The 17,504-nt window shown below is 39.9% G+C and overlaps 1 protein-coding gene across 1 annotated transcript in view; it reads left to right on the forward strand.

Annotated features, from left to right (window-relative positions):
* The window catches only part of UTRN (utrophin), a 615,035-nt gene that overhangs the window by 575,191 nt on the left and 22,340 nt on the right, over positions 1–17,504 (forward strand). The window contains 3 exon segments of the mRNA XM_075064018.1: positions 2,640–2,705; positions 11,090–11,248; positions 11,666–11,909. Of these exon segments, the coding sequence (XP_074920119.1) occupies positions 2,640–2,705; positions 11,090–11,248; positions 11,666–11,909 (469 nt within the window).

Raw genomic sequence — 17,504 nt, forward strand, 5'->3', positions numbered from 1 at the left:
CAATACAGACCAGTTTAAGTCAAATTCAGGTGTGCGGGCAATAGTTAAGAAACAATTAGTTAAAGAATTAAATTGTTCAGACATCATAGAAGAACATAACTTGTTGGGGCAAAGTCAACATGCTTTCTGCTAAAGGAAAATTCATATTTACTATCTATTTAGAGTTCTTGAAGGGGTCACCAAACATTGGACAAGGAGGGATTCCAGTGGACATATGTTACTTTGATTTCCAGAAAAGCCTTTTGACAAGTCCCTCACTTAAAGCTCTTAGTAAATTAAGTTGTCATGGATAAGACGGAAGATGCTTTCATGGATTGAGAACTGTTAAAAGCCCAGGGAACAAAAGGGTTATGGAAAAAATGTAAATTTTCAGAACTGGAGAGGGTAATTTATGTTGGTTTGTTTGCCAAGGGTCAGTCCTCGGACCACCTTAATTCAATTTATTCCCTAAATGATCTGGATAAAGGGGTAAACAGTGAACGGCAAGTTTGCCAGATTGATATCTAAATGTTCAAGATAGTTAATGATCAAAGCAGACTATTGAAGAACCTTTCAGAAAGATCTCACAAAACTAGTGATTGGGCAACAAAATGGCAAATGAAATTTTAATGTGGACTAAATGTAAGTATATGCACTTAGAAAAATAACCCCAACTATGCACTACCAATATGATGAGGAAGTTAATTTTAGCTACACTAATCAGTGAAAAGCAAACTAGGATGTTAGGAATTATTCAATAAAAGGGACTAGGAATAATGATGTTGCGATATTTCTTATTTCATTAATAAATCCAAGTACACCCACATCTGATTACTCCGCATACGATGTGGTCTCCTTGTCTCAAAAAAGATATATTGGCATTAGAAAGGTTCGAGGGGCAACTAAATGATATTAGGGGTTTTGGAACTGGTCCATATGAGGTAAGATTAAAGAGCTAGGACTTTTTCAGCTTGGAGTAAAAGAGGAGACTGAAGGGGGGGATATGATAGAGGTATATTACAAATCATGAGTGTGGTGAGGAGAAAGGTGAATAAGGAAAAGTTAGTTTTATCTTATTCCATAATATTAAGATACTAGGGGCCACCAAATGAAATTAACAAAATAAAAGGATAGTTTCTTCTTCACACAGCGCACAGTCGCAACCTGTGGAATTCCTTGCCTGAGGAGGTTGATGTTAAGGCTAGGGACTATAGCTGGGTTCTAAAAGGAGTAGATGATAAATTCATGGAGGTTAAGTCCATTAATGGCTATTAGCCAGGATGGGTAAGGAATGGTGTCCCTAGCCTCTGTTTGTCAGAGGGTGGAGATGGATGGCAGGAGAGAGATCACTTGATCATTACCTGTTAGGTGCACTCCTCTGGGACACCTGGCATTGGCCACTGTCGGTAGACAAGATACTGGGCTGGATGGACCTTTGGTCTGACCCAGTATGGCCATTCTTATGTTCTTATGAAAGATATTTGATTTTTCGATTTACTGCAGCTGTTTATTTTGTTTATTGCACACTACAGTCATCTTTACTTCCAACATTAACTCAGTAAATCTCTTGTAACCAGGTTGAACTCCTTTAACTTCAGGTGTATATATCCAGTGCTGGAAATTCGTCTTGTCTTCTATTTTAAACTTCAGTGATTTCTTTCATTATTTTCAGTCAGCTATTGGATTTGAAAATGTTAAGAGACATCCTTACAGTTTTGTAGACTCCAAGAGGATGGTTCTATAGAAATATTCAGTAGAGTAATAAGTGGAGTTGTCTGTGTCACCTATTAATATACACACACCATTATATGTTTCTAAAATGTCTTGTATTCCTTTTATGCAGTGAAAACTACTGAATAGATGTGAAACAATTTCTAATGCATCTTTAAAGAAACAAATTACTAAGATGATGTTTGCTCCATGAACATTCAATTTAAATGTTTCATACTGTGTTCTTTATCTTATTCTTTCCATAATGCTGTGCAAACTATACAATAACAAGATAACATATCTGCAAGATAGCATGACAAAAACATTTATATTCATAATTTATAAAAATGTAATACCCAAACCTTTTAGATTAATTCCATTAAAATGGGAAATACAGGCAATGGCTCCCCACAGTTATTCTATATTAATTTATGATTTTCCCAGGAATACATCTGTTAATACTTTATATATCAGTTTGTCCATTGTGCAATAGTATTTATTTGAGCATAGCTTCAGAGGCTGCACAATGATTGTGATAATACTAAGGAAAATCTAATGGTCTTCTACTGGATTGCCAAAAAATGTACTTGATGCAGATGAGTGGACAGATAAAATTTGTTAATTCTCATAAAGTTTTCTCGTAAAAGTCCATCCGTATCAGTGGTTCTTACCACTGAGCTCCATTTTCTGTGGATAAACCTAAAACGTCACCATATTTTCTAGTTATGTTAAAATACTTGGAACACCTTAGTTACTAGAGTATGTTTTTGTTATCCATCCATCCATCCATCCATCCATCCATATTGTCTTTTCTATGAACTGCCAGCAGTTTAGAGGTTCAACCCTCAGCACCTGCAAGAATTGGCATATCTGAAATACTGTCAAATAGAATGATCCCAGTCTGATTTCTCCGCATAGTCTACCAAAGTCACATTTCTCTTTTCTTTCAGGCTGGCTCAAATGGAAAGGACCAATGGCTCCTTGTTGATGGACAGCAGCTCCACCACAGGAAGTGTGTAAGTAAATCATGCAATTAGAGCTACTGGGAAAGGCCAACCCATTTGATTATAAATGTCATCTTCATTGGTTGTGGTGCTGAATTTTAGTTCCAATCAAAGTAGATAATAAATGGGACCCAAAAAAGCCTGCATAAATTTCATGCTTCCAAACAGTAATGGTATAAATTGGCAGTGTTTGTTTAGCTTGATGTGTCATTTAGTGAAGTGGTTCTGCCTCAAGAAATTGGGTCATTTCAGCTGAAAGGCATATAAAAGTTCATTCTAGTTTGTCTCTTTCCTAGCTTGGCCATTAATTTAAAAGAAAAAAGTTATTCAGTAGAAGAATATACAGTGCTAGAACAGTGTTGTTACCTATGCAGAACAATTATATTGATTTTGCTGGCTATTGGCTCATCTACATGTAGACATACTAAAAAGACCACATTGTTGTTAGCATTATGGGATGTTTTGCTTGTGAAATGTTTTAATTGAGATGAACTGATGTGCTGAATAAAAAAGAAAGATAACAAATTCCCAATAGATTAAATAGGAATAATTTTTCATTGTTAAGAAAAATATTTGAAAAATGTATGTCTTTGCCAAGACCCAAATTGTGAGCTTTGTGAACTATTCAAGCATAGGAAGATAGATCCTGGCTCTTTTTAGGTATTTGTGATATTATGAGCTCTTGCAGGGCAAACACACATCTTTGTTGTTTGACTTTCATTAGGTAGAAAGCTCTTTCATTTTTAAAATGAATTAATTTATTATTTTAAAACCTAATCATGTATTAAGTTTAAGTATGAATTTCATTAATGATTAGAGATTGCAAAAAGTTTGTTTCAAAGAAACATTTAAGTTTAACTTGATGTCTTTTCCATACTCCTGCACACTTGGCGCGCTCTCACTCTCATTGTATAATGTTAATGCGTATATTTCACAATGGTATTAATCAACAGTATGTCGCAGGTTTACTGAATACACTTTTATAATACAGTAATATAATATACAATTAGTTGATTCATTTGCTTATCATTTGAGATTCAGACCCTCTTTGTATAGCTCTGTAAACCTTTGAAATGTATTCTTCTGTAGCATTTCCCCGGATAAAGTTTCTCTTTTTTGCCGGGGTATGGGCAGCATGCTGTCTTCTTCCCCACTTGCTAGCTTTATTTACCTTCTACTTAAATGTACCTTCATTGTCTCCACTGACAAGCAAGAGCACATCCTTTGTCTAAGGCAGATAGGGCTTGTGCATTGCTTTCCAAACACATTTTAAGAACATAATTCTAGTACATGTATATTAATGATTATCAGTATCAGCATCTTAACCAGTTTGTATATGATACCTTATATGAAATGCTTTAGATTCAGATTATGACAATAGTGTGTTGGGTATAGTGAGTATGTCAGGCTTGACAAGACTTGATGACACAGAGCGGTGAATGGGCCTCTGTCGCAGGTCCATTGTAAATATAGAAGACATCTGTGAAATTCAGCTCCAGATCCCAGTTCATGCCCTGAACTTCTGTAATACCTGGAATTTTGGTTCAGGCCCATCTGTAGGTTTTTTTAGATACAATATACCATAGGAATGAAATCTCTGTATGTGAATAACCTGAACTTTATGGGGTGGCTGAAATTTAGGTCAAAAATTTTCATCTGAGGCTCTTCTAATATAAACATATCTGGGCAAAATCTCTCTATCTTAATGCATTCTGCTGGGCCTCAGGAGATAATTATTGATTTGTAAATCAAATTCTGTTCTTCTCATAATCAGAACTCTGTTCTTTGATATTATTTTATTGGTCCCTGAGAGTCCTTCAGTTTACTGCAAACTTGTAATAGGGGCAAAGTCACTTTTAACATTGGAAAATTCTGGAACATGTTGTATGGTTCAGAGGTCATTTTTCAGAGAATTTGCTTTTTCTTCTCTGTCTTATCCTGGACTTCACTATAATTTCTCTTTTGCCTGAAACTCAGTTCTCATAACCTGACAATATAACATGAAGTTCACTAAAATATAAACATTTTCCTCATTTAAAGCCATATTAGCAAGTTTTAGAAAGCATGGAAAGTGTCCAGTACAGAACGTCCAAAATGTCCCTAAAACAAGCAAAATATTAGGATCTTCCTGATTTAAAGGAGAGGAGAATTTTTTTCCTTCATAGCCTTTGCTACAGTACATTCTGGAAGAATATTCTAAACATTTGGACAAGGGGGTCCTGTTAATTTTTCTTCTAGGTTAATTTGGTTTTAGCTAGGGCTGTCGATTAATCACAGTTAATTTATGTGATTAACTAAAAAAAATTAATTGCAATGAAAAAAATTAATCACAGTTAATCGCACTGTTAAACAATAGAATACCAATTGAAATTTATTAAATATTTTTGGATGTTTTTCTACATTTTCAAATATATTGATTTCAATTACTACACAGAATCCAAAGCATACAGTACTCACTTTATATTATTTTTATTACAAATATTTGCACTGTAAAAATGATAAATTGTATCAAATTTCAATTCACCTCCTACAAGTACTGTAGTGCAATCTTTTTATCATGAAAGTGCAACTTACAAACATCATTTTTTGTTACATAACTGCACTCAAAAATAAAACAATGTAAAACTTTAGAGTCTACAAGTCCAATCAGTCCTACTTTTTTGTTCAGCCAATCACTCAAACAGTGAAAGAAGGAGAGAGAATTTTTGACAATACTGTTGAACCTTCAGGATTTTGCTATTTCTCTCAGCAACGCTAGGTCAAAGGGGGAAATATAATTATCAACAGCACATTCAGGTTAGTGCATAAGATTTAATTTATTATCTGGTTTTCTCATCAAATAGAATCATGAATACACCAGAGCTCAGAATGATTCTGTCAGAAAGACCTGATATTTTTTTAGAGCTTACACTGAATGCTCTGAAAGACATGAGAAACTACACCCATTTGCCCCTTATTCTCCATATACTTGTGCATACAATGTATACACAACTATTTAAAGACATTGATACACACACACACACACACACACACACACACACACAATAGCATGTTTCAAGTGCAGATTTCCATGGCTTGTTACGTGAGATGCACCTCTCTTAAGTTTGACCTTCTTGCAGCTCATTTTTACATCTTAGTGCTGTCATTCTGCTAAATGGCGCAGGCACTAAAATTACAGTGCAGTCTGATAACTTCTCCATCTTCATGATCCTGATTTTGAATCAAAGTAAGCTGAAAATCTTCAGTGGAATAACTACTGAAAAAGGCCGAGGAGTTAATTTTGATGCTTTGCTTTTATTCTGGTTGTTGCTTACCATCCCCTATCAGTTCTGGAGAGGAAAGCGAAATGGATTCTCAGTATCAAAAGGTTTGTTTGCCAGAGTGCATTTGCTGCTTCCTTGTCATGTAGGCCATTCTGTCATCATGAAACCCTGAATTAAAACTCCAGTGCCACTAATAGATCTATCTTAATTACTGTCATGAGGTTTGTTAGTGCAAACACAAGGTCCTGCCTTTCAGACCAATAATTTAGCAAGGCAGACAGAAGGTTGAGGGAGAGATACATAGCAAAGATTCATCTTTTCCTTAAACAGATTTCTTCCTTTATCTGGGGTTCATTGAACAGGAATGTTATCTGTAAGAGTATGCTGCTTATAATGGACAAATCAATACTTTCAATCTTTGTCCTCTATATTCCGTGTGGGGTAGCCACAGTGAGAGAGAAGTGGAGCAAATCTCCTCTGTCCTGAATGAATATGATTGTGGAGTTTGAAATAAAAAAAACTACTAGATTTTTTTTGGCCAGTTTGTATTTATCTGTTGCAGTCACACCAGCTAGTAGCAGGACAGTGAGGGTTCTGTCAACAATTATCATTTTTAAATTTCATTTTTCCGTGTCTTATAAATGTTATGTAAAAATTCACAGATTATTAAGTCATACCAGAAATGACAGAACAGGACTTTAACATATAAAACTCAACTTTGGAAGCACTTTTTTTAAAAGTTCTATTTTAGATGTCAGTGCTTAATGAATAAACTTGTAATTTAGACAGTGCCTTTTTGGTCTCCATTTATTTAAAAACTAATTAAAGTAGCCAAATGGAAATATTTGACTTAGTGTATCACCTGAACTATTCACAAAAATGTCTCTCTCTTACCATAAGGATATCTCTGCACTTCAAAATGATGCCATTTGTTCACACTTATCAGTTAAATGTTGCACTTATCAGTTAAATGAATATTTTAGACAATCTTTTTTTAAAAAACCCAAACCTGATTTCACAATGTTCTGTCTCTTCGATCTGGTTCAGTGTTGTGTTGTGGCACTCACTGCTCACTTGAGGTCTGAGGCTAGAATTGTCAGTATTTCTCAGCATGTCCAGGAACATGCCGGTTTGAGGGAGGTGATTCTGTATGGCTTCCAGCATTTTAAGAAACCCTACAAATATTCTAGGGCTTCATGCAACATCATAATTTGAAATACACTTAAGCAATAATCTTAGTTATAACTAGAGAATATTTTTAAGGTGGATAAAAGAAGAGCATGGGCAAGTTACTGCAGTTTTTCACTGTTGTGTTTTAGGATCTGATCCAAAGTCTATTGAGGTCAATAGAAAGATTCCTACTGGTCTTTGAATCAGGTTTGTAACTAGGCTACTGAAAAACAAGCAATTATGAGTTTCGCTGAGATAGGAGAGTAGCTGGAGCAGAAAGGAGCAAGAGGCTTGTTTTTGTAGGTATAAGAAGAAAGAAAAAACAACCTGCACAGTGATCTCTTTCTACACTTGACAGCACTGTTCATCAAAAAGGCTAAGTCATGGACAATACAGGTCATGAGCAATAAAGAAAAATTCACTGGACCCTGTGACCTATCCGTGACTTCTACTAAAAATATGGGGGACAAAATGGAGAACTATGGGGTCCCCACACCACCCCAGGGACCCCAGCTCTGAGCTTGCAGGGTCCCCCCACCGCCCGTGGGTCGAGCTCAGGGCACTGTCGCCACCCATGGTGGCTCCAAGTTCCGGGGCACCCCTGCCACCCGCAGCAGCGGGGAGCTCCTGGGGGCCCCACTGCCCGCAATGTTCAAGAGCTTTGGGGCATCCCTGCACCTGCTGAGAGATTATTACACAAAACAGGAGCATAGAGGAGTTTCTTATCTCTACTCAGCTTTTAATTCTTGTAAGGTGAATGAATGCATGTGGACTGAAACAGCATGAATTGAAACAGTGGCCAGGACTGTCGCACGATATAGATGGAATTGGTGGTTTTTCACTTTGTGTTACTTAACATAAAATATTTGATTAAAAACCCCAAACTTTCATATCTTAATAACAAGGAGTAAATCAAGCTAGAGTCAAGAAGTGAAAGCCCGCATAACGGGGTTTACAGTGAGTAGTTTACTTATACTCAAGCAAAGAAATATCAGAGATATTTTCATTTTACTCTAACATAGGAGCCAGTATGTCCGAAGAGGTGCTGGAAGCAACTACTCAATGAGCTTACACCAGTTAGTTCTTAGTAGAAGCGATCCTCTAATAAAGAGTGGAAAACTTCTGCATATGTTTGTGGATATTTTGGCATTATCTCTAGGAGGTTACCTAATAGTCATGGTCTTTTGTACAGATTTTGCTGCATATGCAGTGAACTATCAAGAAATGCTCTTGCCTCAGCAGTGTACCCAGTTGAAAAAGATTTAACATACATACACACTCAATTTATGTTTGCAATTCTCCTTAGCACTTATATACATTACCAAAATGCATTGGTAAGGATAGAGGATGCCTTTCATGATGATGGCTTAATGTATCTTTGAGGAGTTATTGCTATCCATGAAGGTGGCTTGTAATTCACATATGAGTGTTTAACTCCTCTTGATTACCAACCACCGCAACTGTAGTTTGTTTCTTATCAAAGCAGTCTGCTTTTAAGCAGCTATTTTTTCAAATCATTAAAATGTGACTGTACATTTGAATATTCTGGGATGAATGATGTTACATAAGTAAGTGGGTTGTTTATTTGCCATATTCTATAAAAAAAAGGCCTCTTCAAATGTTCCATTACATTTGATTTCAAAAATAAATATTTTCCATATAACCAGTTGTCATGTTAAGTCTGCCCATTATAGGGCACTGGCTCAGGTTACTTTTGGTTATGTTCATTGCACCATTGATTGGATCAAGGAGTTATTGGTTAGTTTGACGACAAAAAAGTCAGAACAAGAGATAAATGCTGTAGATGAGAAATAGTTTGTGTATCAGGATGCTGCTATTTATCTAAATTAGACCCAACTAAGTTCTATGTTCATTTTTAAGAAAAGAAAACTTCCAAGTTCCTCAGAACAGCAAATATCTGTTTTAACTCCAATTAGTATTTTTATTGTTTCATGAAAAGAATTCCAGTAAGTTTATTCCAAAATAGGTGTCTGAGTGAGACGAGGACTTCCCTTTTTGGGAAGGCAGAGGTCAATACTAGGAACGTTTTGCAGAAGTTTTTGTGTAATAGCCTAAGACAGATGTTAGCATAAGAATACTCTCAGCTGTAGAGTTATGCTTGGTGAATTTTAACTGTTTCAATAAAAAAAAATGGCAGAGAATTTATTATTCCTAATAAATGTCCAAAATGCAACCTTTTAACTAAAGAATGTTGGAGACATGGATAACGGAAGGAGATGGCTATAAATTCAATAGTAAATAGTTTATGGTTTATCTTTTTATCTTTCAGAAGTATGGATTATTTTTAAAGGAATTGGTTTTTATTTTCACACGCAGAACTGTCGTCATATCTTTTTGCTGCTGCCCATCTTCTCCCATGTACAAAGAAGTTAGCCGCATCACTCCCATCCTCATGGAAGAACACCAAAACAAACAAACAAAGAACACCCTCTGCTGATGTCAAACTATCCTCCTAGCGTGAAATCCTAGGCCCCACTGAAGTGGCAAAGTACTCATTGACTTCAATGGGCTAGACTTTCATGCCTAGTGTCAAAACAGCCCTCTTTCCATCCACTGTCAGATTAGATGCAGCCTACCTCACATGTCTTGTCCTCTTGTTCCCTGTCCCTTCTCTTTCTTCTCCCTAGTCAACATCTAGCACTGTACCCTCCCACGTTGTCAGAACATCTGGTGCAGGAACTCTCTCCTCTGTGATTAGTTCCCATCTAGAATTTTCTTTCCATCTCTTTCACTTGCTTTGACTTTGCCAAATGTTATCTCAAAACATATCTGTAACTGTTAATGTGTTTCTTCCTATGTGATTATTCATTCTTTAATTCTAGAGCATTTTGGGGTACAGTTTGTCTGACAGATGCTGTACAGAATAAAGTATTGCAGCTTTTGTTTGTAAGCAGATGTGTAAAGATTGGAATTATCAGGAATGTTCTCTAGCATTCCAGCTGTTGTGATTCAGCAGTTTCTCTTTAAAGAAGAGAATGAATTTAGAGACTGTATCTTCTACCTCCTATCCATCTGAAGATTGTTAGGGAGAAAAGGCAGGATCATTTAATACACTTAGAAAGGGGTGGGAAAGGATGATGCGTCTACTGGATCCCTCAAGTCCTCGATACCTCCTACCACAAGATAATTTCTGCTCTGGCTAGAAGAATCTAGCTACTTCCCTCAAAGAACCTAAGCACGTTGCCTATGTGAGAACCACAATCTTAAGAAATGGGCAAAAAGACCAATTCGTAACCTGTGTGTGTTATACTTATAAAAACTTCACGGAATCTTTTATAAGCAGAACATGTTTCCTCTTTAATGTCACAACCAAACCACTTTACGAAGCACACAGATCTTTCTGTATCTCTGATTTTATTAAACCTATTCTGTAAACATTACCATGTATAATTTTTACTAGGTATATTGAGCATGTAAAATGAATGTCTAGCATTTTCTCTACCATCTCTTAAAGTAGACTAAATGTCAAGTGTTTGTTCTGAAAATGCACAACTGCTGCAAAAGACACCAGATAGTAGCTGATTTTTTTTTTAACAAAAAAAAAAAAAAGTACTTGAAATCAGTCATTACTGACTTACACCATTTCAGCTTCTTGGATTTTTGGTTTCTTTTAGAGGTATCACCAGCCATTGTGCTGTGTGTGCATTTAAAATAAACTGGCTTTACACTAGTACAGAACATCTTTCTTTTTCATGTGGATTTTTTAATCCTGCAGGATATTTATGCCAGGAGCGAGTCAGAACAAATATTGATATGTATAGTTCACCCACACATAACTGACAGCTCTGTCCCAAACTCTTGGAGACTAACTTACCTCTGTGCAAGCCTTTTTTAAAAAGATATACTTAGCAAAGCTGTTAGATCATTGGCTAATTTATATTTCCAGTAGTATCAAGTACATTTACATGAGCTATTTCCATCTGTGTTGCTTTGTTACTCTAGAGAGGATGAACATGCCCTCATCCAGCAGTACTGCCAGACTCTGGGAGGAGAATCACCTGTGAGTCAACCGCAGAGTCCTGCACAAATCCTGAAGTCAGTGGAAAAGGAAGAACGGGGAGAGTTGGAGCGCATCATTGCCGACCTCGAGGAAGAGCAAAGGTTTTGTCATCTTCCCGTGCAGCGTCTGAACTGGCATTTTATTAACTGTGTTCTAATCATGCACCATACTGCATAATTGTTGTTCACACAAAATGAGAAAAGGGCCTAAAGTAGGCACTGAAGTCAGTTTCTGATGAAAACTGGATCAGAGCGTTAGCTCTTCACAATGGTCCTTTGTAAGTTAAGTTGTTGGGCCTGTGATCAGACAGTCTAACAAAGTAGCAATTTCACTCCTACTTGTTTGTGCTGCAGCTGTCTAATTTATCATACACTTTGGAGCATAGACTTTATCTTGGTATAGGGTAGTTAAGCTCCACAGATATAGATAATGAAAAGATTCACTGAATTAGGGGAACTATATTAAATTATGTTGTCATGTATGCTGTAATCTGCTTTTTCTCTTTAAAATTGTATTAGGAGCCTCCAAGTGGAATATGAGCAGCTAAAGGAACAGCATCTTCAGAGAGGAATAAACCCTCTTGCCTCCCCTCCAGACTCCATTGTATCTCCCCAGCACACTTCTGAAGATGCTGAGCTCATTGCTGAGGCCAAACTCCTAAGGCAGCACAAAGGTCGTTTGGAGGCCAGAATGCAAATATTGGAAGATCACAATAAACAGCTGGAGTCTCAGCTTCACCGGCTACGACAGCTGCTTGAGCAGGTACAATAAGTAGCAGTGCCCTTCCGCAGCTCTCATGCTTGTGAGGTGGCATTCACGTCAGCGTTGAATTTTTTTGCATTAAATGCAAATGCATTGAATGTTTTGTGGACATTTCTCCCTTAATTATCTTACTCTGTTGCCTTCAGTTTTATTGATAGGGTGGAAAAGGGTGTATATTTTTCTAGCTTCAGTTATATATATATTCGCTATAGCAAAAAAGAAAACCTGAAGCAAGACGATGCTTCAAAAATCCCCCATCAATGAAGCCTGTCACATGAAGCAAATAAAACATTTTCTATCCCTAAAACTGCCAGTTTTGGCACCCTCCTGCCAATAACCACATAATAATCCAGCATGTTCAACATGCTAATAATATGGCTGGCTGGCTTGATTGATCGATTTACAATGTCTTTTCAAGAGCTCAAGGCACTTTTGACATCTATGAATGTTTCAGAACGACTTAAATAACAAAAATAAATACAGCAATTTTCTCAAAACAAATAAAAAGTGAGGACAAAATATCCCTCTCCCCCTCCAGCCAGTGGGCCCTAGCCACACAATATACCTGCCTAGCCCTTCTGTCTCTTCTCCTTATCACTCCTTTCCCCGATGCTTGGTCTGGCTGTTAAAGTTGGGCACTGCACCATTGCTCAGAATTACAGTGATAGAGAAGACCAAGAGATTTCTCTCACAGGCAGTGAAGAAATTAATTCCTAAGGAAAGTGGGAAAAACTAGACAATTCCTTCACTAGCTCTTTTGAATCGCACATATATACATCTGGTATGTGCAGTAAAATGATGGTGTAGCTACAACTAAATGTTACAGTACAGAAACTTACCACTTTCTTGAAAGTGCCAATAACTATGGGGTGGGTTTTTTGAAATGTGCACACACAGCTTCTATAGATTGCAAGTCTTGTCTAGGTACAGAAAAAGCTGTAAAAGCTTTTAAGCATTGTTTTGATTGCACTGTTTTGGTTCTGGAGACTTAAGAAATTTGCAGAGACAATACATCACCTTTCCCTTCTAGATCACCAGTTCAGATCAATTCTAGTTCCATGTGACAAATATTCCCTGGGCTAGGTGGGCCTAGTGAATGGTCTTAATCTCATTCCGAATGAACCAGTTGGCCACATCAGATAAAACAGACATCACACTTGGCATTCTATTCTATTCTATTCTGTTGTGAGTACCTAAGCACTAATTCGTACCCTTGTTGGCAGTCCTAGAAGAAAGGTCAAGAAATAAACAGTTCCAAAGACTGAACTCTTTCATCTCTGCGGGTAGTCCTAGCACAACAGTATAAGGATGCACCTTCCACAGTGGTGTATCTATTCTGCTAGCAGAGGACTTCAGTTCAGTGGTGTAGTGGGAAAAAAAGTGGGTAAGCTAAACTTTTTGGTATTCCAGGCTGTACAGTGCATATTCCCCAACTGAGAAGTGGGTAAAGTCCATTTACTGTTACAGCTTCATTTGCTGTTGCTGTTATTTGGGCATTTTTCACCAAGACTCAAGTGGCTTAAATATTTAGATAGGAAAATGGGAATTGATACAGTGGTTCTTCTTCGAGTGATTGCTCATATCGATTCCAGTTAGGTGTGTGCGCACTGTGTGCACTGTCATCGGAAGGTTTTTCCCTCTAGCAGCACCCATCAGGTCGGCTGTGGAGCCCCCTGCAGTGGTGCCTCTGTGGCACTCAATATATGACTATGCCGACCCGGCGCTGCCTCAGTTACTTCTTGCTGCCAGTGGTGGTCATTGAAACTGTGGTGGCTTGCTTAGCAATTTCGCATCTCATTCTCCTAGCCTTTCAGTTTGCTCTAATATACACCATCATATGCCAGCAATGTCCCTCTGCTATGTACATTGGCCAAACTGGTCAGTCCCTACGGAAAAGGATAAATGGACACAAATCAGATATTAGGAATGGCAATATACAAAAACCTGTAGGAGAACACTTCAACCTCCCTGGTCACACAATATCAGATTTAAAGGTAGCCATCCTGCAGCAAAAAAATGTCAGGACCAGACTTCAAAGAGAAACTGCTGAGCTCCAGTTCATCTGCAAATTTGGCACCATCAGCTCAGGATTAAACAAAGACTGTGAATGGCTAGCCAGCTACAAAAGCAATTTCTCCTCCCTTGGTTTTCACACCTCAACTGCTAGAAGAGGGTCTCATCCTCCCTGATTGAACTAACCTTGTTCTCTCTAGCCTGCTTCTTGCTTGCATATATATATCTGCCCCTGGATATTTCCACTACGTGCATCCAATGAAGTGGGTATTCACCCACGAAAGCTCATGCTCCAATATGTCTGTTAGTCTATAAGGTGCCACAGAACTCTTTGCTGCTTTTGTAGATCCAGACTAACACGGCTACCCCTCTGATACTGTAGGTTTAATGTTAGTTGTAGTTCTAGTTCATTATTGGTGTTAGTAGAGTTTAGCTGTGGGGAATGGGGTTTTCCCCTCCACACCGACTGTTTATCTCCCCTTAGGGACTCTGGGCAAGCCTCAGTACCGAGGGCTGAAACCCTGCAAGTCCTGCAGTAAGCCCAAGCCACTGGACAACCCCCACGACACTTGTTGAAAGTGTCTGGGAGAGGCGCACCAAGCCAATAGGTGCAGGATTTGTAAAGGGTTTCACCCCAGAACAAAAAAGGAGCAGGACTTCCATTTAAAGCAGCTCCTTATGGAGGCGGTGCTGAGACTGCAATCCACCTCGGTGCAGCAACACCCAGCATAAAGTTAATTAGTGCAGAGCGCTCCAGCTTCTGTGGCAGAAGCAGCACCATGGAAAGATACTAGGCACAGAGACCAGTGGCACCGCCACTTTCCGGTGCCAAAGTCAGTGGGAACTGTCTGGCACCGGTCCCATTCCCTGGCGCCAGGGAAGCAGGGTAGGAGCAGATCTCCACCTTCGAGACCCACTCCTTCGGAGCTGGCCAGTGGGGCGTGTCCCAGAGAGGAGCACCTGGCACTGAGAGCTTTGAAGCCAGCACTGTCAACATTGGTGGGACTGTTGAGTCCGGTGCCATTGGACTTCCCAAGCTATGTGGTGGAAGAGGTGGGGCTACCAGACACCTTTGAGGCTGTGAGGGATCTCATTGCCGTGATGGCACCATGGTCCCTGGCTCTCCACGACAAGCCTCCAGCGCTACTAAAGGCAGCACCATCCCAAGGCAAGCCGGCCACGTTGGGTCCACCTGCATCTCCAAGGCACCGCTCGCCGGTATCGACAAGGAGGCACCACTCTGAATCACAGCACAGATCAATCTCACCACACTGCTTGAACTCGCGGCACCGGTTGGACTTGTGGCATCGCTCACCATCCCGGCACCAATCCCCATCATGACAGAGGTCCCATTCTCAGCACCAGTCAAGGTCTCAACCTTTTCGGCAGGAAGGTCTATTCCACTAGGGGCTTACAGCTCTAGGATTGCTAATCAGTAGGCATCCTGAGCAGGTACAGCTTCAACTCCTGGAACTCCATACTAAAATTTAGGGAGCTGTCACCCTCATAAGAACAGCCATACTGGGTCAGACCAAAGGTCCAGCCCAGTATCCTGTCTACTGACAGTGGCCAATGCCAAGTGCCCCAGAGGGAGTGAACCTAACAAGTAATGATCAAGTGATCTCTCTCCTGCCATCCATCTCCACCCTCTGTCAAACAGAGGCTAGGGACATCATTCTTTACCCATCCTGGCTAAATCCATTAATGGCCTTAACCTCCATGAATTTATCTAGTTCTTTCTCGGCGTCCAGAAAGGAGTTTCGGACTATTGTTGAGGAGGGCAAGGCGATGGCATGGACCCCTTTACAGGCCTCACTGGATGCTGCAGACTCAGCAGCGTGCACCTTATCCTCCAGCATAGCCATGAGGAGGAGCTCATAGCTGCAGGCCTCGGGTCTGCCGTCCGAGGTTCAGCAGGTTCTCCAGGAACTGCCCTTTGATGGGGCAGGATTATTTGAGGCACAAACTGACTCCAGGCTGCATAACCTAAAAGACTCGAGGGCTACGCTGAAGTCGCTGTGGCTGCACACCCTGGTTACTCAGAGGAAATATTTTAAACCACAGCCCCCTCAACGTCCCTACCAACCTTGTCCTAGACAGGATTTTTCTAGGAAGCACGGTAGGAATGGCAGGCAGAATCCATCGCAGCTTTCATCCACTCAGGGCCAGGTGTGCACTTCTTTGGGCTCCAAGCAGGCATTTTGAAGGTGTGCCCAGGGACAGTATGTCAGACTATGAACTAGATCCTCAACTCTGTTTTCTGAACCATCTATCCCACTTCTACTATGCTTGCTCCCAAATAACATCAGACCGCTGGGTTCTTCACACGGTAGAAGTGGGCTATTCTCTCCAATTTACTTCTCCTCTCCCTTCCCCATCCATCTTCAGGGACCCTTCTCACGAGCAACTCCTTATCCAGAAGATGCGGGTGCTCCTCGCCGCAAGGGCAGTTGTCATAAGTAGATAGGTAAGGTAAGGGTTAATTTTCTTTTTCCTGTAAAGGGGGAACAAAGAGAACCAAACACCTGACCAGAGGACCAATCAGAGAACTGGATTGTTTAAAGTCAGGGGCGGGAATTTGTATACTCGGCGTCTTTGTTTTTCCTCGGCTATGGGTAAACAGTTTCTTCTAACTCCATCTTATCTCAAAGTTTCTCCTAAACATTTGTGAGTACAAAGGAAAGAAAGTAATTCAGCTGTGATGAGTTTTGTGTTGTATTTACATGTATGTTGATTTTTTCTGGACTGGTTTAATCGGGCTATCTTTTAATCAGACTGTTTATTCTTATTTCTTATAAGCAAGAGCCTGTATTGAGTTTCTTCATGCAGGATTATTGTTTGTATTTTCTTTCTTTTTAATAAAGTTCTTTGAAACTGAACTGTGGGAGTTTCTTTTCCTAGTGAGGCAAAGGGAAGGGAAAAGCCAGGCTGTGGCTATTTCCTATTGTTTCCAGGGAAGAACAGGCTATGAGGAAAGAGAAAAAGAATCCTCTCTCTCTTGTGTTTGAAGTTTTCTTAGTTACTGCTACGAGACCAGGGAGGGGAATCTCCTTGTGTGCTAGCGTGATTAGCTGTGAAGCATAGCCTCGGGACGCTAGATGCCTCTCCGGTTGTATTCAAAGATGTAGTCTAGTCTCCCACCGGCTAACCCAGGGAAGGGGGGAAGCTGGGAGAGAGAGAGGGAGACCAGGCTCTGGTCTTGGGGTCCCCCAGGGGAGGTTGGGGTGACTCGGGGGGGGTAGTAGGAACCCCAATCAGTCCTAGTTGGTGGCAGCAAGAAAATATCCAAGCAGGTAGTGAGCTTGGGGGAGTTTCAGGTAAGCACCCAGATTTGGACGCTAAAGTCCAGATCTGGACAGAGGCTTTTACTTCTCTCCCTTCCCATCCATCTTCAGGGACCCTTCTCATGAGCAATCCTTATCTCAGAAGATGCGGGTGCTCCTCGCCGCAAGGGCAGTAGAGGAGTTTCGTTCAGGAGCTAAGGGACTAAGGGATCCTTTATTTTCCCCAATCCCCAAAGTCAAAGGGGTCTCAGACCCATTCTAGATCTGGTGGGTCTCAACAGATTATGGTGAAGCTGGA

This window comes from Chelonoidis abingdonii, chromosome 3 (assembly GCF_003597395.2).
Source record: "Chelonoidis abingdonii isolate Lonesome George chromosome 3, CheloAbing_2.0, whole genome shotgun sequence".
NCBI classification, from domain to species: Eukaryota; Metazoa; Chordata; order Testudines; family Testudinidae; genus Chelonoidis; species Chelonoidis abingdonii.